General features: G+C 38.6%; 2 protein-coding genes across 3 annotated transcripts in view; one reads left to right on the top strand and one right to left on the bottom strand.

Annotated features, from left to right (window-relative positions):
* Nucleotides 1–2311, bottom strand: part of LOC118222774 (dermatopontin-like) — a 39737-nt gene extending 37426 nt beyond the window's left edge. Inside the window, exon 1 of one of the 2 annotated variants that reach the window (XM_035408600.1) lies at nucleotides 2225–2311. The gene's annotated coding sequence lies outside the window, so the exon portion shown is untranslated. The remainder of the gene's footprint in view (nucleotides 1–2224) is intronic. The other variant, XM_035408599.1, reaches the window with a different exon arrangement.
* On the top strand, nucleotides 27–17362 carry LOC118222773 (sodium/potassium-transporting ATPase subunit beta-1). Its single transcript, XM_035408597.1, has 6 exons — nucleotides 27–296; nucleotides 6969–7097; nucleotides 10306–10461; nucleotides 13305–13489; nucleotides 15418–15501; nucleotides 15972–17362. Exons 1-6 carry the CDS (start codon nucleotides 200–202, stop codon nucleotides 16230–16232), a joined length of 912 nt encoding a protein of 303 aa, XP_035264488.1. The 5' UTR covers nucleotides 27–199; the 3' UTR covers nucleotides 16233–17362.
* The last annotated feature ends 5775 nt before the right edge of the window (nucleotides 17363–23137 follow it).

Raw genomic sequence — 23137 nt, forward strand, 5'->3', positions numbered from 1 at the left:
CCCTCTTTGTAGGTAACTTATTAAAAGAGTTTGCGGGCGGAGTCCGGTGCTGAGAGGGATATATTGTGTTGGGTACATTATAGCGAGCCGGGTACAAGTCTGTCTTTTTCGGTTTTGGAGCTAAACGGGTTTACTCAGCGTTGTACCTACGGCCGTTTAAACAAGGAAACATAGTATAAAAGGAAACCGAAACGCCAAAATGCCCGCTGCTACTAAAGACAGTGACGGTGGTTGGAAGAAGTTTCTATGGAATTCGGAAAAAAAAGAATTTCTGGGGCGTACTGGGGGCAGTTGGGGTAAGTATGTGATCCAAAAATAAACCGAATGATTATTTTATAAAGTATAAATATGTTAAAGGAGTCAGGCGGCCATACAGAAACCACGCGTTTCTCTTAAGACTGGCGAACACGAGAGAATCTTTCATTTCCTGCCCTCGTTTCATGAAAGAGGAAACGCAGCACCTGTTTGATCAGGCTTCTTAACAGTTGAATTTCGTTCTCTTTCTGTGCAAAAAACGCAGCTACTATGTTTTTTTTCCGAATTAACCCTTGTTGCGTAACAACTTGGCGTTAAGATGTATATACCTCTACATTTTTATAGCTGGTCTCATAGTCAGCTGAACTATGATGCATGGAAATCTTCGTAAAATGTACGGTTGCTTGGAATTGGCACCAAATGCACGCAGTGTAGCTAGCCACTTAAATTTTCACCGATGCATCTAGTCTAGTTTAATGTAGTCGTGACTGAAACTGTTTGGATTGATGTTCTTTGTGAATGAGGTCATTTTGAAGGACACTGGATGTGATTCATTTAAGGGAGAGGGGTGCTGGTGGTCTAGCCACTTATGACTTTGTCACCCGATGTTCAGCAATGTGCCAGCTTTTGTGTAATGTTTAACGTGCACACAGTAGATCAGATAAAAAGAACAAATGAGAATGATACTTCGCTTTAAGATTTTCAGAAAGAAATTGTCGCAGATGACAATGTGGATAGGTCGAATGTTGATCGTGGAGGATGTCCCCCCACTATAACGTAAAGGGTTAAAAATGCATCATAGTCCAAGGTGAGTCAAGGTGATGGGCCTGTTCATTCGGATCCATGAGAGAGGACATTGCACACATTTCGTGTGTGGTGGTGTTAAAGGGGATACGATTAAATGTAGCTGACAATTGGGAATTGATTAAATTGTGCCCCCCCCCCCCCCCCCGTCGGCTAACCCTCCGAATCTTCTTTATCGTCAATGTCACCTTCATAGAATCGTTTTCCGTTGTGCAGGGTGAGGTTACCTGTATATATATTTTCTCACAGTCAGCCAACATTTCTGGTATATTTTACTAACTTGGCTGAATAGCGTCGAAGAGCCGCATTATTTAGGTTATAGCCTACTAGGTCACTGTATGGCCTACTACGGGCAAAACAGTTTGGTATAAACTGTATTTTTTTTAATTGTGTGTCGTTATGTTGGATGCATATCCATCCATGTTATTTGAAAGAGTGATTGCATGACTGTACTAATTAAAGAATTGTAATGGTGAAATGTCGGCGAGCCACTTGCTGATGGCAATCGTACGTTGATTGAAACTATAAGTATAAGCTTGGCAAATACAGCTCAGAACAATGAGCTAATTTTCATTCATATTGGTGTTTAAAATGTATGGCCTGTGCCACGGTAGCTATCTAACGTAATATTTACGCCTTGTATAATACCTACTAAAAGTACACCTATGAATCGCTCTTGGTCACGTTTTATATTGGCGTCGTGAAAGTGAAACTGGCCGAATTCTATAGCCTGTGAAGTTTTCCGATTTGTGAGCGAGATCCTCTTCCTGTTTCAAAAGATCAGTTTACTTCTTGCTTTAACAGCTATTGTATATGAAGCTACACGCCTGATCCAGTCAGCTTGACCCCCCGAGTTAACTTGTTCCTTGGTTGACAAACCTATTCTAAAAATGTGCCTTGTGCGTCCTCTCTTTTTGCACAAGAATGTCTTCCGTAATGGAAATGTACGATCAAGACCTGCGCGCGTTTTCATTTAGATATAGCACTGCATGACGTTATCCTTCTGTAAGTCGGAAGCACGAGACCCCGCAGTGGCTACAGCCACGCTAGCAGTTACACAGCCTAAAAAGACAATTCACCATTTCGCCTCGCTGTGTGCACCATTGTTACACCTGTACCCGGTCCAGGGCGTAATGGCGTCTCGTTTAGACGGCACGGAACCTACCGTGTTGGTTGGTATAAAAATCACCGATTCGCCAAAGATTTCGCCCATCTTCTGTTATGTAATGGGGAGGAGCTCTATTCGAGAGGAGAGAGAAGAAAAAGCATTGACTGACAGCGGGCTATTGTTTCTGATTGGCCAATTACAAGCCGAGAGACATTTGAACTGCCGTATTGGTTTCTGCCTGGCACTATGCACAGGAGACGGCGGGAATAGTGATTTAATTGACTTTTGACTTGTCTTTCCACACCCCAGGAACTGCGTAGGGAAAATCCATGTTAACACTTGTGTGCATGTACATTGAAACTGCAACCGTGAATACTGGTGACATTGGCCTGCAATATGTTTTATTTGTGAAGTCCCTTGCCCTCCCCAGTTAAGTAAACTAAAGATTTTGAAAATAAATGTGCAGAAATCCAGCATGCTATGCTGCAGAGCATTCTGGTAAACAGCAGTTTCATTGTTTGTGTGGATTTTGTACCTTACTCAATTATGTCAATTTTTATCCCGTAATTGCTCATGACTTTGTTAGAAGGTAGGTCAGTGATACTGAAGAGTTGGCCTGTGGATATAACAGATGTTTTGCAGTTTAAAAAATTCTGTTGTTTGTACAATATCTTTAAGGATTAGCATTATTTGGTTGCACAATGGACTGCTTTTAAAGCAATTGTCCAATTAATGCTATAAACAATTAACTATCAGAAGTCTTTGCTGTAGATGGACAACAGTACTCTGGCAGTTTCATTGTCATGGTTGCTGGATTAGTGTGTGAGGAATACTCATTAAGAGAGAGTGGAAGGTGACTGGCCATTTTCCACAGGCCTTGCTTAGCAGTATGCAATGTTCTGCTGTAGCCCAGTGGACTAGTTTGCTCACCTGCTAATCGCATTCAACTGGCTATAGTATGTCTCCATGGAGTAGGCTACTGCCTGTGACCTGTTTGGGTGAGTAATACTGCTTGCTGTATTTGTGTGTTGGCTTGCTAAAACCTCATGCTTCTGTTTTTGTTGTTCCTGTTTTAGCAAGGGACATCACAAAAATGTGATGAGCAATGCTGACCATACAGAAATCAAATGTTCCATTTCAGAAGAAAATGGTTTCTCATATGGCATGTTAACAGTGAGAAGAACATTCCAGCAAATAATAATTCAAGCCCAAGCTAGGAGTGCATGTTGAAGTAGCCTATATTTTGGCTATGGTAGTTTGTACAGGATAAATTCATCCGTGTCAACTTGAAACAGCCGAGCGGCGGGATTAACCTCCTAGTACAGTTGTTTTTTTAATTAACATTTGCCTTTGCTTCATATGTGGAATGCCTAATTATAGCTTGTCCTTTTACCACAACTTCCTGTGATTGGATAGGGCAGCAGTGTACCATGTTCAAAGAACTGTGCTTGTAACTTGTAAGATAGCAGGTTTAATTCCCAAGTGGGGCTCTGACCTTGTATCCTTGAGCCAGATGCTCAACCCAAATTGCTTCAGCAAAATATCCCGCTGTACAAATGGATTCTATTTAAAGAAAAATGGATGATGTTGACTAACCAGTGTAATTCACTCTGGATAAGAGTACCTCCTAGATGCCTAAATGTCAATGAGTACACAGATTAGCATGTGCATTAGGGGTGCACAATATGGGAAATCTGAAGCCAATATCAACAACTGTTATTTGGCCATATTGACAGCTGATGCCTCCCAGTTTTACATTCTGGCACAAATGCTAACTGCAGCCATTTTTCCGTGTTCATGAAAGTAGATTAGCACAGGTATAAAGGTTAATTGATAAAAAAAGAAAAACATATCTGGGGGGTGGCCGATTTATTATTAGTGATGGGGATTGATCGTTTACTCGACGGATACGTGCCTACTCAATGTTTTATTTTCTCGTTAAGGCTATGCATGTATAACTGTGTTGGAATTTGGCACCAATTATTAATTTATCATACAGTTTGTAAAAAAAAAAAAAAAAAAATGAACAAATTCAAATGGAGGATATTACTTCATGTAATATAAACAGAATAAAGAAAATGTATATTTTGAAACGCATGTTTTGATTACAATTATGCTTTTTGTCAGTAAGCCATTGTATATTCTTTGTATATCATTGTATATTCTATATTGGTCCATGCTGACTCAATGGCATCACACAGATGGTTTTGGCTACACAGAATGATGCTGCAACCCTCCCTTTTCCACCCTATCCTAAAGGTGCTCTAATGGATTGAGATCTGGTGACTGTATAGGCTAATGGGACAGACTGAAGTCACTGTCCTGTTCATGGAACCACCTAGAGACGATGTGCACGTTGTGCCGTGGCACATTATCCCGCTGAAAGTATCCATTTGAAAAGGGGTAGACTGTAGCCATGAAGGGAACCTGGCGTGGTCTTCTGCTGCGGCCCAATCGTTTCTAGGTTTTACATGTTGTGCGTTCAGGCATGCCCTTCTGCACACCGCTGTTGTAATTGGCTGGTTTGTGGGCTTTGTTAGCTTGAACAAGTCTGCCCATTCTCCTCTGACCTCTGTCATTCACAAGTTGTTTTCCCCTCAGAGCTGCCACTTGCTGAAGGTTTTCCACTTATCGCACCTTTCTTTGTAAACTCTAGAGACTGTGGTGTCTGGCACCAAAAGCCCCACGGTCAAAGTCACTTAGATTATGCTTAGATCACCCATTCACCCAATGTTTGGTTGAACAACAACTAAACCTCATTCATGTCTGCATGCTTTATATATTGAGTTGCAACCACATGCTTTGCTGTTTGGAGGAGCTGGCTATTTGCATTAATGAGCAGGTGTACCTAATAAAATGACCACTGAGTCTTCATAAGTACTGTCAGGGTCAGAAATATGCAAGCACAATGACCTCATAATTCCAAGTTGCTGTATACTCAATAGTCGGCAAATGTGCTGGTTCAGATACAGCTAGAGAAACTCCCAGAACTGCCAAAAAAAAATGGCAGAAGGTAGGCCTAATGATTGGAAATTTGTTTATGTTTAATGCTGAGAGCGGAGTGAGAAACTGCTTCGTAGACTATGGCTCCGGGGATGACAATGTAATAATTTTTTTAATTCAGGTCCAGTTATGTCACCCCGTTTGTCTTTTTGTAATTCATGTGGGAAAGTGCACTTCCTTCAAATCAAGCCAAGCAATGTTTATCACGTGGTTTATGAATCTATCACAAGGACTGTCCTGTATGGAATGATTGCAAAAGCCCAGAAGTATTACAGTTGTCATTGGTAGGCCTATATAAAACCAATGGACAAATATTGTGCTTTTTAAGTATTTAGAACTCAGGTTTGATGAAGACAAAATGGCTAAAATTTTGAAACCTTAAAAAAAAAAAAAAAAAAAAAAAAAAAATATATATATATATATATATATATATATATATATATATATATATATATATATATATATATATATATATATATATATATATATATATATATATATATATATATATATATATATATATATATATAGGTTGACTGAGCTAAGGGGCGACATAGCTCAGGAGGTAAGACCAATTGTCTGGCAGTCGGAGGGTTGCCGGTTCAAACCCCGCCCTTGGCATGTCGAAGTGTCCTTGAGCAAGACACCTAACCCCTAACCCCTAACTGCTCTGGCGAATGAGAGGCATCAATTGTAAAACGCTTTGGATAAAAGCGCTATATAAATGCAGTCCATTTAGCATGCATGCTTTTCTTTGGATATGTTACATTGTGTGTGTGTGCGCACACTGGGTTTTTGAAAAGTGAATGCCTTACAATTTATTCGGAGATTCAAGCCTGTCATAACTTGAAAGGGTGGGCAGTACAGGGCAGTTCTGTTAAATTGTTACAATTAAAACTGGAACTTCTTTTTTATTTTTTTTATTAACCTGGCAAGATTGACCTGACTGATGTTGTCAGGAGCCAAGTACATTAATAGAGCTTAATTACTAGATCCGTATCAGGTGGACTGTGTAATTTTGTTAATGGTTGAATGTCCTAATAGGCAGATTCCAGTGACTTAAAGCTGGTGAATTTCAGACCAAGTTGAGATGATTCTGTAATTGCAGATGCAGAGGCTTGTTTTTGTCTGGTGTGCTTGTATGTGTGTGCTGCTGTCTTGGCCAGGTCCCCTTAAAGATGTCTGTCTCAATGAGTTGGTTCCTCTTGGGTAAAATGAAGGATAAAGATAAACTATGCAGCCTGTTGCATTGTACCCAGAAAACTCCTTGTGTTGCGCGTTCCAAAAATTTGTTTTGGGCCAGATAAAGGTGCAGGCAGCTGTACTCTATAGGCCTAAATGGAATAGTTTACATTGGTGCTGTTAGTACCAGGCTGATTCTTTGTGCTTAGTCAGTGATACTGGCCTAGGCTGTTCACCCCTGTCTTCAAACCCATCTTCCTGTTTTGTCTTTACTCTCTTAAATGCCTGTAATTAGGTGGAGGCAGGGTGGGGTTGTGGGGTTGGGGGTTGGGGGGTGGGAGGCAGGGCTAGAGGCTAAGCAAACAAAGCCATTATTCATGCCCACCAGTCTGATACCTCTGCTGACTGCCCCACCCAAAACCCACTTTTTGGTACATGGTACACATGGTAGTTTCTGACTGTGACGGGAAATGTCACGTTGTTGTACTTCCCCCTAGACATGACCTCGTTTTACGTTGTGGCAGGACCATTTTTGTGCTATTTGCAGTGGATGGCATAGTTTTGCTGTTTGCCATACTGTAATATCAAACCCTGTTGCTCTGCCTTTTCCTTGCAGCAAAAATCCTCTTGTTCTATGTGATCTTCTATGGCTGCTTGGCTGGGATATTCATTGGCACCATCCAGGCCCTGCTGCTAACCATCAATGACTTTAAACCCGTTTACCAGGACAGAGTGGCCCCTCCAGGTAAGGATACTGAGATGTCTATGGCACAGTTGCTGGGAGGTGTCTGTATGTGTGTCTGTCTGTCCTTGCCTGTGTGTGTGTGTGTGTGTGTGTCAGACTGGTGGGAGTTTCAGGCTATACCTTTTATGATTGGTAGAAACTGGAAATTACATCACAAGTTATTTTGACGGATCCTGGCATAGAACGTAGGTGGTTGCATGTCTCATTTTCAGCAGTAGGTGCCGGAAATCTATTTCTGTAAAGTAGGTTGAGAGCTCCACACATTTACTTAATAAGTGTGATTAATCCTCATGTGCTGGTGGGAACCCCTAACCCAGGTGTGTCCAGTCTTATCAGAAAAGGGCTGGGGTGGGTGCAGGTTTTTGTTTTAGCCCAGCACTATGATTCCTGTTTTAACTAACTAATCATAGTCTTCAGTCGAGACCTTCATAAGTAGAATCAGGTGTTGTAGCGCTGGGCTAGAACAAAAACTTGCAACCACCCTTTTTTATAAGATTGGACACCCCTGCCCTAACCAAATGGGAAAAGTGGTCCAAGGCCAGGTTTGTAAGGGGCGGTCCACATTTCCCCCCAAAAAAGTACACCTGTGGATATCCAATGGGAAAAATTTTATTTGACTGGTAATGCTAAAATTAGGCCTTTGTCTGAATTAGGCTATTTGTCAAGATGCTGGTGTCAAAAATGTATAGAACTCTGATTTGTAGGGACCTCCTATGCCATGTTGAAATATGAATTGAATTGAGGCCTGATGTAGCCTATGGTGTTTTTGCAAGTACGTTTATTTTTTTTTTAATTTCAAAGAGATTCATACTATATATTTTCCCAACACCTAAAGATGTACAAAGACATAATGTCAGTGTTGAAATGTTATGAAAATGGTGAAATTGGCTTGGCGGTGTTGATTATCGAGTGTCTTGTCCTGTGGTGTACTGAATATAACACATTACCAATTAAGTGGTCTATATTGGTGCAAAATACCCAACACTGTTTTTGTTTCTGTTGACAAGCTGACTGGGTGCTGATTGAACCCTGTATAGTCACAGAGATTAATGATGATTGAGATTGATCTAAAATGGTCATCACTCTAATTTGAAATTTACACTTTTTTGTTTGTGTTTTTATTTGAAATATCTTAGCAACATTGTATGCAAGCCTTTTAAACACCTTCATTTTAATTATGAATAGTTATGGCAAGGATTAGGCCTACTACGACTAATAGTCTGTCTGCCTTATTGGGGTCATTGACTGTCAGTTGATGAATTGGCAGTTCCATGTGCTATGCTCAACTTCTGCATGGAAACAATTTAACTTTAAGCAGCCATATTGAATTATCACATTGATAAATTACTTTAAGCCAATGGTATTTTGTATTGAAAACTTAATGATTGTGCTGTTTACATTTAGATTTTTTTATACTTGTCACAGTCCATTGTGGTGGCATTGCATTGCAATTGCCAATTTTGAAATTTTGAATATGGGTTGAATTTGTGTGTAGGAGATTGAAATGCATTACTGAGTTTTGTTTAATTGCAGCTGTTGTGCACACATTAGATCACACATTCCATTTTGATATGGAATTATGAATGGCATAGTTATCATTTTTAGAGAAGTGTGTATTTGAGCCAAGTATTTTATTTAAATGCTAGCCTATATACAGATGTTGAAGTGTCAAGCCTTTATTTTTTCATGTTTAAAAAATGCCATGACGACCCCTTTTCAGGGTGGAATTTCTGCATGCCGAATTCAAAATACCATGTGCAAAATGCAAAAAAATTAGGTTTGATATGTTGCTCAATATTGCTGTGTCAGATGACATTTTTGCTTGTCTCTAGGCAATCATTTTTCAAAATATCCTACCACTGGATTATCTTGATGTAATCTTAGTAATAGCTTTTTTCCAAATTGAACTATTTGGAGAACATGTGTGACCAGCAGTCTAGATTTAGCCAAATAGACAGTTTAAGGGCAAATAATATATGTGTTAATACCATCCAAAAATAGCCCAATACTATGACCATACCCTTGTGCATTGTTCAGGTCAATGTTGGTGTCAGAGACTTTTGATTCGTACTTGGTATACATTTTTTCTTCACTTTGAAAGCTGACCAGTACTTAAGAAGGAATGTGAGTATTAATGGCCAACATGACTGAAGGTACTTTAATAAATAAAAGAATAATAATCACATTTTGAAAGGGGGAATTCTCGCCTTAACCGTGGTCCATTGTAATGAGCTGTTGGCCTTTGTGACGGTTTGCCCGCCTGTTGCCTAACTCCCTTTGTATGGCACCCACTGCTGCCTAGCTGATATTATTAGCAGCAGTTGTAAAGGCTTGGCTCACATAATGACAGCTAGTTCACCTGCCTATTTGCAACCCCCCACATTATTGTAAAAGCAGTATGACAGTCAGGGCTACCACGGTAACTGCATGAATAGTGCTGCACTTTGTTTCCATTGGTAGTTTTGAAAAAGGAAGGAGCTGGCACGTGCTTTAAGCTCCGCCCCCTCACTGCCTGCTAAAAGTTTCCACTGTGTGAGAGAACCATGTGAGCTGGAGAGGTTTCACAAGCCTGGGCTGGAAGCAAGGCACTTAAAGTATGCTCTTGTTTTCCTCCGTTTAATAAACTCACGTGTTCCTGAACCATTTAAGCCCTTATTAAGAAAAGCTAAAACCCTTTAAAAAGGTATACAGATTTTTGTGCATTTTTTAATAAAAAAAGTAGGGGAGTAACCTAACATAATAACTGTATAGCAGAAAAATGTATTCTTAGAAGTTTTGTGTGAGTCTGAGTGAGAGAACAATGTTTTTTTTTTTTTTTTTTTTTTTTTTTTTCCCCTTTTCCCCCAGCTACTTTTTCCACCCCTAAAAACTGTAAAACATGTCCCCTCCCTCTTTCTTTAATGCCCTGTCCTCTCAGTCTTTATCTGTCTGACCTGTCCCTGTCTGTTTGATTCTGTGGAAAATTACTGCCACGTGTGTGTGTGTGTGTGTGTGACACGACTGAGACACATTCTTAAATCCACAGCAAGATGTTCACTGAACAATGATAGAGTACGTTTTCCTCTAATGGAGTACATTTGTACATATTGGTTTCTGTATAAACTCTTTGAATTTAACTACTGTGTACAAGGCAGGCAAAAATATACATTTTATTTTCTTGACTGTTCAGCCCACGCTCAGGATTTTTCTGATATCTCACCCCTCTCAGGTTTATCGCACACTCCACGCTCAGAGAAATCGGAGATGTCTTTCAAGGTGGGCGATCCGTCCACTTACCAGAAGTACGTCAAGGCAATGCATGACTTCCTGCAAGCGTATAACGATAGTAAACAGGAGAACATGATGAAGTACGAAGACTGCGGAGGTAAGGGCCTCCTTTGCCTTTCTGACTCCAGGGCCACAGGGGGCGGAGGTTTTTTGGAGGGGCGTCTGTGTGGAACAGATTAGCTTCAGCTCTGGGGAAAGAGGTGCCTTCTCTGATACCAAGAATATGATAAGGTTTTCTGGTCCCGGCAAAAACTTTTGTTGCCGTCTTAATGGACTTTTTTGGAACTACTGCTTGGTGAATCTTTTAAAGATAAATGTTATCTGTGAAAAATGCGGAAGTGATACTGGCTTACGGCAGGATGCTTGAAAAGGAATAAGCTTTCTTGAAGATGACTGCTTTTCATAGTTACACTGTAGGCCTCAGGGGACCAAGTGTTTCTTTTTTTTTATTATTATTATTTTTTTTTGGAATTATTGTTTGCTGACCCTAAAGTCCTGTGGAATACTGTTTTGAAAAATACGGAAGTTATTTAAAATTACCGAAAATACTGTGTAACTAGGCTGGTTAAAGGAATACTATGCAGGATTTTTACCTTGAAACTATTATAAAATAGCCATACTACGGCATATCTATGATACACTGGCAATCATTACACACTCATTGTGCACCCTTACTTGTATTTGTAAATGTGTTTGGGATGTTTCAGAGCATGGTGCTTTTTTCTGTGTGAGGGTTGGTGTGGCTACAGAGCCTGTGGTTTGCAAAGGAAAAATACAAGCCGAGAGGGCGAGAGTTAGCACTGGAATTGCTTTTCCTCTGTGGCGTCAGCTGAAGTTCGCCTAGGGGATGAAAAACAATGCAGAGTTGGCTTGTTTTCTGGACTTTTACAGGGTCTGAAATTTTCAAAATAAAAGTTCATATGGTAATTCCATTATGTTGAATGCAATAGTGGTTTTAAGCTATAGCCTACGTGCAACATAGTGAAATTAAATTTTAACAAAATTTTTACTTTTGCTCATTTCACAGTATTACCGTTTCATCTAGTTATTCAGCTAGCTTGTTAGATGGGGCACTCAGGTTTAGTGGGCAGGCTTGAAGATGGAGGAGGAGACTTTTTTTTGTAAACACAGGACCACAAAAAGGCTAAAAAAATCCTGTGTGGTATGCCCTTTAACTAGATGTTTGTTTCCTGACTCAAAAATACAATTTTCCTTTTAAATACACAATTAGACTGAATTGATGTAAACCTGATTTGCCTTTGATTTAAGCCAATTTAAGGTACGGCTCGCCATCTGGGAAAGGAACTGAATTTATTAATTTAACCTGGACAACTCAAATAAAATTTAATTAGCAAATGGTGTCTTTTAAAGGTGCACTGAATTGATTTACGTGAATGTGATCTGAACTTACTTACTGAAAGTAAGAAATATATCATTTCTAAAATTTTTAACAGAATGGGGACTAGTTTACAGCCGACACATGGAAATGGCCAGGTTTTCTTTTTGAAGAACAATGGAACTTAATGGTTCGACTTCGAATTTCAAAGGGCTATTTATCCAGATGCTAATTTGTATTATGCACTGTCAAGCTCATTGTTAAAATGGAACTGCAAGTCCCACAAAATTGTTTGTTCGTACCTCATTCGTTTGGCCTAGTTTACTGCAGGTAGTGTGTCTTAATCAGGGATGTAAAATTTCCCCTGGCGGTTGCAAATTTCAGCTGTTGCTGATTTTTTACACCTGGGGGAATACCCATGGAAGCACCTAAAAGCAGTTAATCCAAAACTCAGTCATGTATCCCAGCAGTCCCTGGACATGGGTTCCCTTGCACACCCAATGAAGTTTGAGTGTGTCCATCATCATGATGCTTGCTGCCAGCAATGCAGAGATTGGACCATCATGACATTATGACTAGACGAAACGAACAGGCCATTCAGCCCAAAAATGCTTGCCGTTTTCCTGACTAAATTAGTGCTCTGATTACCTACAGACTAGATGGTATCGGACACTGTCTCAAGCAGAATCTTGAAAATCCCCAGAGTTTCTGACCTGGCAGGCAATACCACTACTCTCTGCATGAAAAATTCTTCCTAATGTCTATACGGAATTTACCTTTTGCTAATTTCCATTTATGTCTCCTCTTTCCTCTAACATAGCTCTTGCAGTTCACTTTGTTGATCTGTTTTATGAATTTAAAAGCCTCAATCAAATTACCCCTGAGTCTCCTTTTACATATCCAGTCTGTGCAATATGTGTTATGGGGCAACCAAGGACACTAATTAACCTAGGCTATATTGTATTGAAGTGTTTATTTATGATCTATTGTATGTCCACTTTAGCGTGATATTAGAGAAATTATTTTAAATGGTGCTCATTTAAAAAGGAAATGTGTAGGCCTAGATTACGTAATGAGATTATAACTTCAGTTCCTGCCATTTTAAATGCACTGATTTGTATTTGGTGTGCACTGGCATGATAGAATTCAAAAATGTGTATTTTAGAATTAAATCTTTCTTGGTTTTCACAATAGATTGTTTTTTTTTTTTTTGTGTGTGTGTGTGTTTAGAGGAATTATTTACCCTCAAGTGATATTATGTCAGAAAATGACTGTGGCATGAATAATATAAATCACATTGTGCTTACTGTGCTATATTGCAGACAAGGTAACCAGAAACATTTTTAAACTGATCAATCGGTAGGCTCCAAATTTGGTTGTTCTACATGTTTCTACAATTTTTTTCTTATTAACACAATACAGGTTTGGTCATTATTGGCTTTGTCTTTGAATTCTTCATTATCTACCCAATGGTTAGTTTACCCACACTTTCACCAATTAGCAGCCTATTGATTCACTTTGGTCCTGTTTGACCAGTTAAATAATGTTGTTATCCCTCGGCCATCGATGGACTTAAGCTTCATTTTTGTTTCTGTCCATTTCAGACACTCCTAAATCCTACATTAACCGAGGGGAACTGGATAACAACCAGGGAATCAAGAAGGCCTGTATCTTCAGGAGGTCTTGGCTGGACAAGTGCTCTGGCCTTGAAGACCCAACTTTTGGGTTTAGTGAGGGGAAACCCTGCTTGATTGTCAAGCTGAACAGGATCGTCAATTTCCGACCACGGGTAAGAGTCTCATCTGTCTGTTGCGTCTCCAGCCATTGGTCATACGAAGTCCAATATGGGCATATGGTTTCCCACACTACTTAAATCCTTGAATTTGGATTCCTTAAGTCCTCAAATTCTCCGAAAGTCTTTATTGACTTTGATGAGGAATTTGTGATAAAATGGAAATGTCATACACACACACATTTGCCTTCAAATTAGATGTGGATTTTGCACCAGGATTATATTTAAAGTGGTTTGGAATTGACATGTCTGTTGAAATGTCTGAAGTTGGGATATTGTACAGGCTTTATGGTTCATTGTGTGAGGCCTAGAAAAGTCCTTATTTGGCACTTAAGTGTGGGAACACCTAAATGTTTAATGTCTGACCCATCTGAAATATTATGTTTAAATATAGATTTTTATAAAATCTCATTCATAAACTTCTTGACTAAGGATGGGTAGCGTTAGGATTTTATCTCCATAATTTTGTGAAAAAAGTGTTGTGTTGTGAAAACACTTAATGTGTTATGTTCTGCCAAAAATAACAATTAAATAACTAGTTGTTAAGCTTCTCACAAGCTAACAAATGTGTACCTGGAAGGGTGCTGGTTATTTTAGTTCAGGTCCATGGTCATCTTCCTTCTGTGGAAAAAATATTAACAACCTGAAGTAATACAAAATAAGTTACCTGGTTGTAAGGACAGGGTTGCACCAACTCATACAAAGTTCAAATGCAGTTTAGTGTTTCCCCTACATCGAGGCACCGCACCTGTATTTCTATTGCTGCTAGATTTTTAAAAAAAGATAATACCCATTTGCCTCAAACAAACAAGTAAAACTGGCCTCTTATCATCCAAAACATTTTTCCCTCAACACTACTAAAAATGAATCTTTTGCCATACTGTTCATATTTTACCTAACATTTAGCTAACAAACCACATGATATTGCCTAACAAGCATAACTAAATCAACTGTACTCCATTATATTTAAGGGCTGTAAGTCTTCCACTACAAATTTGGTGACAGCCCTGTGTCATTCTTCCATTCTCCTGTGTCATTCCTCATGTAGCGATGGTCAATGGGTTAGGCTTAGGTGTTCAAACTGAACTGCTATCTCCTGAAAAAGAGGTAGATTTAGGATTGGAACATAATCAAGAGTGTTTAAAACTAATTCTGACTGTGTTCGTTTAAGTTAGTAGCTATGGAGTTACTAGCGAGTATAACCATGACTCGATGCGGTCGACAGTCATGCTATTCCTAGGAAAGGAGTCGCGGTGCTGCACAGTGAATTGTGGCGCAGCAGCCATTTTGCTCAAGCAATCAAAAACACTGCACTGCTTCATGCTTATGGCTTGTTGTATTTTTAAGACTTTGAATAGATTGCTGGTATTACCTCCCTTACACACAGCAGCCTTTTGTCATAAATAGCATTTAGCTTTATTTAGCTTATCCTTTATTTTCATCCGCTTTAAAACACTTTCAAACATTCCACAATGACTGGTCTGCAAAGAACATAGACAATGATCATAATGGCACATTAGAATGTCATCCTTAGGGTCGGCTAGAAATGCTTTATTGGCTACTTTTTTTTTATTTATTTTTTTTTTTTTCCCTTGTTTTAAAATTTCTTAATGAATGGTAATCTTTTTTATGGAAAGATTTATTGTTTACACTCAAATTTTCTTTGCACTTTTCAGCTATGTTACAATGAATTAAAATAGATGTAATGAATGAATTGGGCGTAGATACCGATCGCAGCACCGTTTTTTCCAGGACTAATTAAATACCGGTTCTCGATACCCATCCCTATTCATGACCATGAATACTGCTGTCAGGAGTTGTCATGGGGCCATTCCCTGTCAGATCTACCTCGTCTTGCCACCCCCAAACAAAACATCGTTTTATATGAGCAATCATGTTCTGACCATCTCAAAATTTGTCTCTAGCCACCAACATCCAATGACAGCATCCCAGAAGAGGCCCAATCTAAAGTGCAGCCTGATGTCATCCCAATTTACTGCACTAACAAGGTATGCTACAACAGCTTGGCTATTGCCCAAAAGTCACTCGTGGTGTGTTAACTATGTCCATTTAGATACTGAACTGTACTTTGCAATAACATTGACAGTAGTATATAAAACACTATATCCAGGCTCCTCAACCCTGGGCCTGGAGATCTACAGGGTACATTGGGTTTTTTTTTTCTTTGTCTTCACCGTAAAATCAATAAATGGTTCAGACCCCGAAAACCAGGAGACAAGTGTACTGTGTGTAGTAAAAAAAAAAATAAAAAAAAAAAATTCTTTAATTGATCAATGACTTGATCTATTAAATTCCTTCAATCAAGTGCTGGGTAACCAAAAAAGCCATGTCTGACAGCTCTCCAGGAGTAGGGTTGGGGAGCCCCCCTAGAGATCATTTTGCTGCTTGCTTTTAAATTTATATGGGTTCAGATTGTGTCGTGGTCTTAAATGTTTTTTCCCCTAAACTCCCCATATAGAGAGAAGAAGATGCTGCGAAGGTTCGCGAAATCAAATACTATGGCATACAGGAGGGGTTCCCCTTGCAATACTACCCCTATTATGGCAAACAGCTGCACCCCCAGTACCTCCAGCCCCTGGTAGCTGTCCACTTTACCAATTTAACCATGGCCACTGAACTGCGCATTGAGTGCAGAGTCTATGGACAGAATATTGCTTACAGCGACAAGGATCGCTACCGGGGACGTTTTGATGTTAAATTCACCATCAACGAGTCATGACCTCAGCCTTCAGTTCTAGCACTTTCTCTGCCACCCCCTGCCTCCCATTTCAAAGATAATGAAAATAATTTAGACAGAGAGAAATTTTAAGTAAAAACGCACACAGCTAGTCCTGAACAAATTGTCATAACATATGGGACCTTCACTTAATCTGTATGCTTCTCCACTAGCTTTTCTGCATATATCTAGGGTTAGAATGTAAATGACAGACAGAGTAGCAATAGCATAATGTATTTATTCTACTGTAAATGAGAATACTCCTTGAGCCATGGGACATTGTCATACATTACTGTAAGTTATAATTCAACTACTGACATGTAGCGAGCAGTGTTTCTGTCCCCTAAGTATTGCTGCCTTGTGTGGTTTATATATATTTTTGGAGTGTACAGTACAGTAGTCGCATAAAATGGTCCTATCTAAGCCATGTTGTAATTTCTGTTTTCTTATGTGAGCAAGCTTTAGCGGTCCAAGGTGTATATATGTATTCTTACTAACTGAAAATACTGGCATGGTACCCCCTCCCCCCCAGTCTGTGTGTGAAAGAACGGCTGCACTCCATGGAATCCATTAGCTTTTCTGTGTATCTTTTTAAGTCTGATTGTGAGAAGAATCAATTTTTACATCACTTTTTTTAATCACTTTTAAATGTGAGATATGGGGTTTGTTACTTGTTTGTTTTGATGCTTTTTTTCCTTCCTTTTTTGCTTTAGTGTAATGTAGAATTTTGGGTTTTCAGCCTGGAAAACTGTTAGCCTTCCACGGTTAGCGGCGCTAACTCAGTGCTTTTTAAATACAATTGTTTTGCTGGAGACATCACACAATGTGGTGTAACTTTCTAATGAATGTTTTAGCCATGTTCATGGTGGAAGAATTTTCTATTTATGCAGTTGTACATTTTTTTTGTCTGCAGGAAAAAGTGTAATGTATAAATACAATACCAAAGTCACTGGTTAAGTTAAGTAGAATTCTATCAAAAGCATTTCAGTGCCCCATGTAATAGGATATTTTGTTGGTGTTGAAAGTGCAAAAGTCAATGTTGAACATCCGTAAATTTATCAGGAGTCCGTCTATTAGTCATCTTCTTAATCCGGGTGAGACTTAAACAAAAATAAAATGAATAAAATACCCAATGTTGTCAGTTATTTTTTTTATTCAGTTACATTTATTTGCACGTGCACAATCTTGAGATGGGGAAAGCACGCCATTCAAAGCACATTGTTTGCACTCTAATTAGTTTAAAACTCAATGTATTCAAATGTTATGGGTAGACTCCCAATTAGCAGTCACAATATGTCAGCAGCTTGCCTGGATTATGCATTTTAAAATTGCTTTTTCCTCTTGTTGTGAAAACATTAATTTGGTTTCAGTGCAAAAAGTTTGAAACAATGCTTTGTTTTTTGCACTCCTTATGGCTCAGAAAACCTATATTTTGTACAATATGGCCTTAATATTTTTTTAACATTTCTGCTCGGTAAAATTGGACTAACATACCGGGCTGCTGTCCCTAGTGTAGCAAGTATTTTAGTATTACTGCTTATGTTAACCTTATTGTATAACCTCATGGTTGGAACGGTATGACTGCATATGATTAGGGATCAAAGGTGGCAATGGAAATGACAGGATGGATATATTACTGTATCTGCTTTTGACTGATTGGAATCCGTAAAGAAACCTATTGGATGTGCATTGGCACCATCATAACATATTTTCATAAATGTTCTACCAGCATTCTGGTATTGGCAAAAACAAATCTGAGAACTAGTTTAGTTTGCAAGTTTATTTGTTGGTCCTGTGAATAAAAAAACAAATTGATTGTATCACTTCAATTTGTTTATATAATCTGGCAACATAATCTGAACAAATGTCAAACCTGCTTCATAAATGAGAAAGTAATGTCTAGAATGGCAGTAGTGTCCTATGAAATTACATTAATGATTAAAATTGACTTCCTATTTTGACTTTCTAGATATTACTAATCTCAAGAAACAGAACTTCTACAGATAAGGAGAAATTGTTAATTTGTGACAAGTTGAAAGTCTAATTCAAAATTACCTGTCTTGGGCAAACCATTTCAGTTGAATATTTAAAATAAATTTTTTGCCTGAAAGTTAAGGTAATAACCTTGAAGATTTTCATTAAAATAAATGTCTGTTAAGTCACTATCTATCGCCGAATTAGGTAACACAATGGTGATTGAGCCTATTATTATATTAATTTATATTATTATAATAATTTATGATTAAAGAACTGTGTGTCTGTGGCGACATTCCCGGGAAAAAAACAAGCGGCGCATAGTTAGTGACGCGCCTTCCATCACCCATGAGTGGTTGGTCTGCCAGAGAGGATAGGCGGAGCTAACACGTCTGATTGTAAATGTTCTAAAACTGCACTTGGCGATTTGACAAGGTGGGTCTTCTGAGACTCCAGGCAACGGCTTCAGACGCTCTGCAACTAACCAGTTCACACCGCTGCAATTTTCTCTGCAACATTCTAAAACCGTTTCGTTTCGTCTCGTTGCGAATCATTGATCTGAACTGGCCTTAACGTTACCGTTATTTACATTGCCATCAAGTTCATCAATATATTATAATGATCGGAATAAAGCCGGGGTATAGGTGGAGCAGAGCAGAGCCGGGTCTGATTTCTGTGTAAAGATGTCAAGCCGGAGAAAACTAAAAAGAATACAGCAGTATGGATTAGCGTTGTTATTTTATTACGCTTCCTCATATGTTCCTTCAGCCTTGATGCCCTTTTTTGGTTAAATCTCCTTTGTTTTTGTTTTATTCTTCTTGTTCTGATTGCTAATTTAACACCCAGCTCAGCGAACAGTTTAGCTAGCAAAACCAGAAACACCAGGGGTAACATTTTGCAAGGCAGTTGTTTCAAAAATATCACTCAACAATCATTCACGAAAAAGACTGTTTGTTGTGCACGAGATACATAATTACACAAGCCACAGCGAATCCCGCAAATTCTTCTCTGCAGTGTAAAGATGTTCATACCGGGCAAAAGGTGGATAAAGAACGTTTGTGGAAATTGAACATCACTAAGTCTACCCCAGGTCTGCTGCAGCATTTTAACCCGGCTCGGCAGTGTAAAGGCTGCTTAAGTTAGCCTAATGTTAGACAATGAATGAGTATGTACATAACGTTACTTTTACAACAACCATTTTTTATTCAGTAAATAGTAAGTGTTATAGTTGGCGTGGCCCAGGTGCCAACTGACTGACGTCACACAGGCGCCACTGGTTGGATCCGGTTGGATCTCTGGGAAGTGAGGTCCAAAAACACACCTGCAATTACGGCTTCTCGCCATTGGTACCGCCAAAGAGAACGAAACTGAAATCTTCGAGATTTTAACTTTAAATGGCAAACTAGCAAATGATTTCAAATGCTTTGCTTACATCCTACTAAATATAAAACTCATCTAGGGTTAATAATGCATGTGCTACATGTTGAGGAACTGTTGATCACAAGACATATTGTGTAGCTTTCATTATGTGAGAACTACAGTTCATTAATGCAATGCATTCATTTACATTCCCAGGTGAATGCAATGTAATGTTGTCCTGTAACAATATGGTTAGTTTGTACTCCCTTGGGCTGGTGTTTAATAGGGTCTCTATCCAGGCCACTACATTTCCTCTTACACTGTTAATGATGAGCATGACTAGGAATTGCTAGCTTGCACGTTATTTTGTTTGCTGTTTTATGATCCGCGATCTGTTAGCCGATGGGCTAAAAACGATAAAAGTAAAATGAGAGAGACCAACTCTATTTCCCCACTACGCATGCAGAGGTCTTGAAGACAGGCCGTTTCCTTGTTCCCACTGAAATTGCAACTGATGATAAGAACAAGCTATTAATTGTTCTTAATAGCAACTGAAGATTGATTTGCCCTTAAGGTAAGTAGCAGTAACAGTTTAATTGAATTAGTAATGGACTGGTGAAAACATTGTGGCCAAACTATTTAAAGTGTGATGGTTACTGAACCTGGACTCTTTGTGGGTGGGAAAAAGGTTCACCGACAGGGAAAATGGCAAAAACAAGCTAACTTGCATTGCCAAACTAAGTGAATGTACAAAATCATGTTGGAAAACGCATGTTTTCAGCAACCTTAATCGGTCAAGATATTGACTATGAAAGAAATCAGCTTCATTAGTGTGTCTGCAGGACCGGGTTTGGACACCACTGCGCCATAGATAATATCCGAATACAGCAGGTGTGCACAAGTCCTTTTCAGGAGGCTGTTGTGTAATTTGTTCCAATCAATCATTTTGGCTTAATTTTCTAAACTGCTGTACACACCAGTATTTGCTAACTCCTATGTCAAATCATAGAAAAACATTTTTACCAAACATTACATGTGTAATTTGCAGATGACCAAATAATTGTTTGCGCTAGCTGAATAAATAAGAGGAGAAAATTGATTGGCCTGCCCGGTCTTATAGTCACATAATCACATATTTATAATTTCTATTTATGACAGTTTTCACACAATATTTTCCTGCTCAAAGTGCTTCTCTGATAAGCAGAACAACATGTTCCCTGAACTGGATTCTCTTCATTATGTGGCAAAGCAATTACCTCATTCAGGACAGGTCCACATGGAATAGTAGTAGTGGGGAACACTGTGATTGACTGTTTGGCTTAAATCCTGCAGTGGAAAGAGCAAGACTTGTTGGTTTAGGCATCTTTCAAATGTCTTTGTGTAATTCTAATCACATTGATTCTGTAGTTTAAAGTAAACAAGGCCTCTGTGTTTATGCTGCTTATTTCATTTTTTCCCTCTCTTAATGGTCCATTATGGATCAATATTATTTCCATTTGCACCACTAATCTAACTTGTAGGCTTTTATATCAGGCATAAAAGGAATGGCAAAATGATACTATAGTGCTGTTGCTGATGAATAATATAAATTATTAATATTATTGCTTATGATTGTAAATATTTAGGTAGACCCATTAAACATTTATCCTCATATGAGAGGTTGAGGTTAAGGAGTTGAGTCATATAATCTGTCATGGTGAGACAAGCCTCTCTGTCAGATTTAGCCATGACTCCTGCACTTAATGTGGAGCCCTTTTAGCACAGTAACCGACAAAGCATGAGAGCTGTATACCTGCTAAACCAGGGACAAGAAAATGTATTTCAATAGGGCTGGCGTTTCTGCAAGCCTGCCACCAGTTAACTTGGACAAATGAGTTCATGACCTGAATAAACCAAAGCAGGCTTAACCGTAAATTAGACTACGGTACAATATTAAATATTTGGACACCTCAAAAACCTTTCATTCATGACTTTATCAAAAAAAATGTAGTCAATGGTCCAGAAAACTGAAATATGGACATTCTTTGCTGATGTGTTGGTTTAATACTTTTTTCCATTCACAAACTGCCAAGAAATATTTAATATTTAAAAATGTATTATGAATCTTGCAACAACAACAAAAACAAATGTATAAAAGCCTATGCGGACATTGACTGGCTTTCCCCCTTAGCCAAATGCCAGGTTTTCAGTTGATGGAGTTAACTGTTAGTTACAGTACATAACTAAAACCTTAAGTCCTCTGAAATCTTTTCGGCGTAAATGCCGCTCTTAACACTTTTGGCAAGTAAGGCAAGCTATGTAGAAAATGCCTAAGCATTGCCCCTTTTCTGTATGTTTTTTTTTCTTCATAAAAATGAAGAGACCTACAAGAAATGGGTTTTTATTTATGTAGTCCACTGGCACTGCAATATTACAATACTACTCATTTTCACCTGGAACTTGTCGCGGAATACGGTGGATCGGTAAGTAGGCCTTCCGTTAGCTAGTTACAAGTGTAGACATGTGGAATCAAAGTCTTTCTTTATTCAGGGTGTAATGTCTGGAGTTTTAGTCTGCTATAGAGTCTAATATTAGTGTACAGGAGCTCAGTGTTACAACATTATTACACATCAATGATCTTCAGGTTTAACTATACGATGGTACAGCCTAGTTTATGTTGCTTTCCTTCGTTTTGTCTGGTAGCATAAGATTACTGCTCTAATGGTGTACATATGATGTGTTACAGATATGAATATTAATGAGCGCACAATACATGCCTGCTCTGTCCTTGTCTGCTGAAGAGGTCACAATAATCTAATAATGTTTATTACAATTTAATGGCCATAGCTGGGTTAAAAACTTGAAATAAATATTAAGCCAATCAATTGTCACTTCTGGGGAATATAACCACAATTTGAATCCAGTTGCCTGGACCTTTAACATGTCAACAACTAAAAGGCTGGGATAATTAAATGATGAAGAGCTGTAATTGGCATCAAATCCAGAAACTTAAAGCTAAACCAGTGGTTCTCAGACTCAGTTCTGTGGACCCCTGTGTATGCTAGTTTTTGTTACAACCACAATTACATTCCCAAAATTATTTTACAAAAACTGTTCTGCTTTCTTAATGAAAAACATTTCGTCTTTTAATTAAGGACAAATTATGTTAGAAATAGCCATGTTTGCCATAAAGAATAAAAGTCCTATATTAAAATTGAAATTATTGTGCTATATTGCAAATGATAACATAAAAATAGGTTAAACTATGTTTTAACTGATCAAATTAAAGACTGAGGCAAATCAAGAGGCTCCAAAATGTTTAAAGTTTGGACACCCCTTCACTAAAACTATGCATTTACCAAGAATTCAAAGACAAATAAAATTATAATGAGCCAAAACTGCACTTTGTTAAGTTTAAGGGAAAAATTATGAAAGAACTTAAATGCATGTATTCAATAACCTTAATTACGCAAGAGATTGCCTGTAACAAAAATAAGCATACACAAGGGTTCCTAGTTCTGAGTTGAGAACCACTCAGCTAAACCATAAAAGCCGTAGTGCATTTACATTGGATCCAGGCTGTGGCCTACGGTTTT

Source organism: Anguilla anguilla, chromosome 3 (assembly GCF_013347855.1).
Source record: "Anguilla anguilla isolate fAngAng1 chromosome 3, fAngAng1.pri, whole genome shotgun sequence".
In the NCBI taxonomy this organism is placed as follows: Eukaryota; Metazoa; Chordata; class Actinopteri; order Anguilliformes; family Anguillidae; genus Anguilla; species Anguilla anguilla.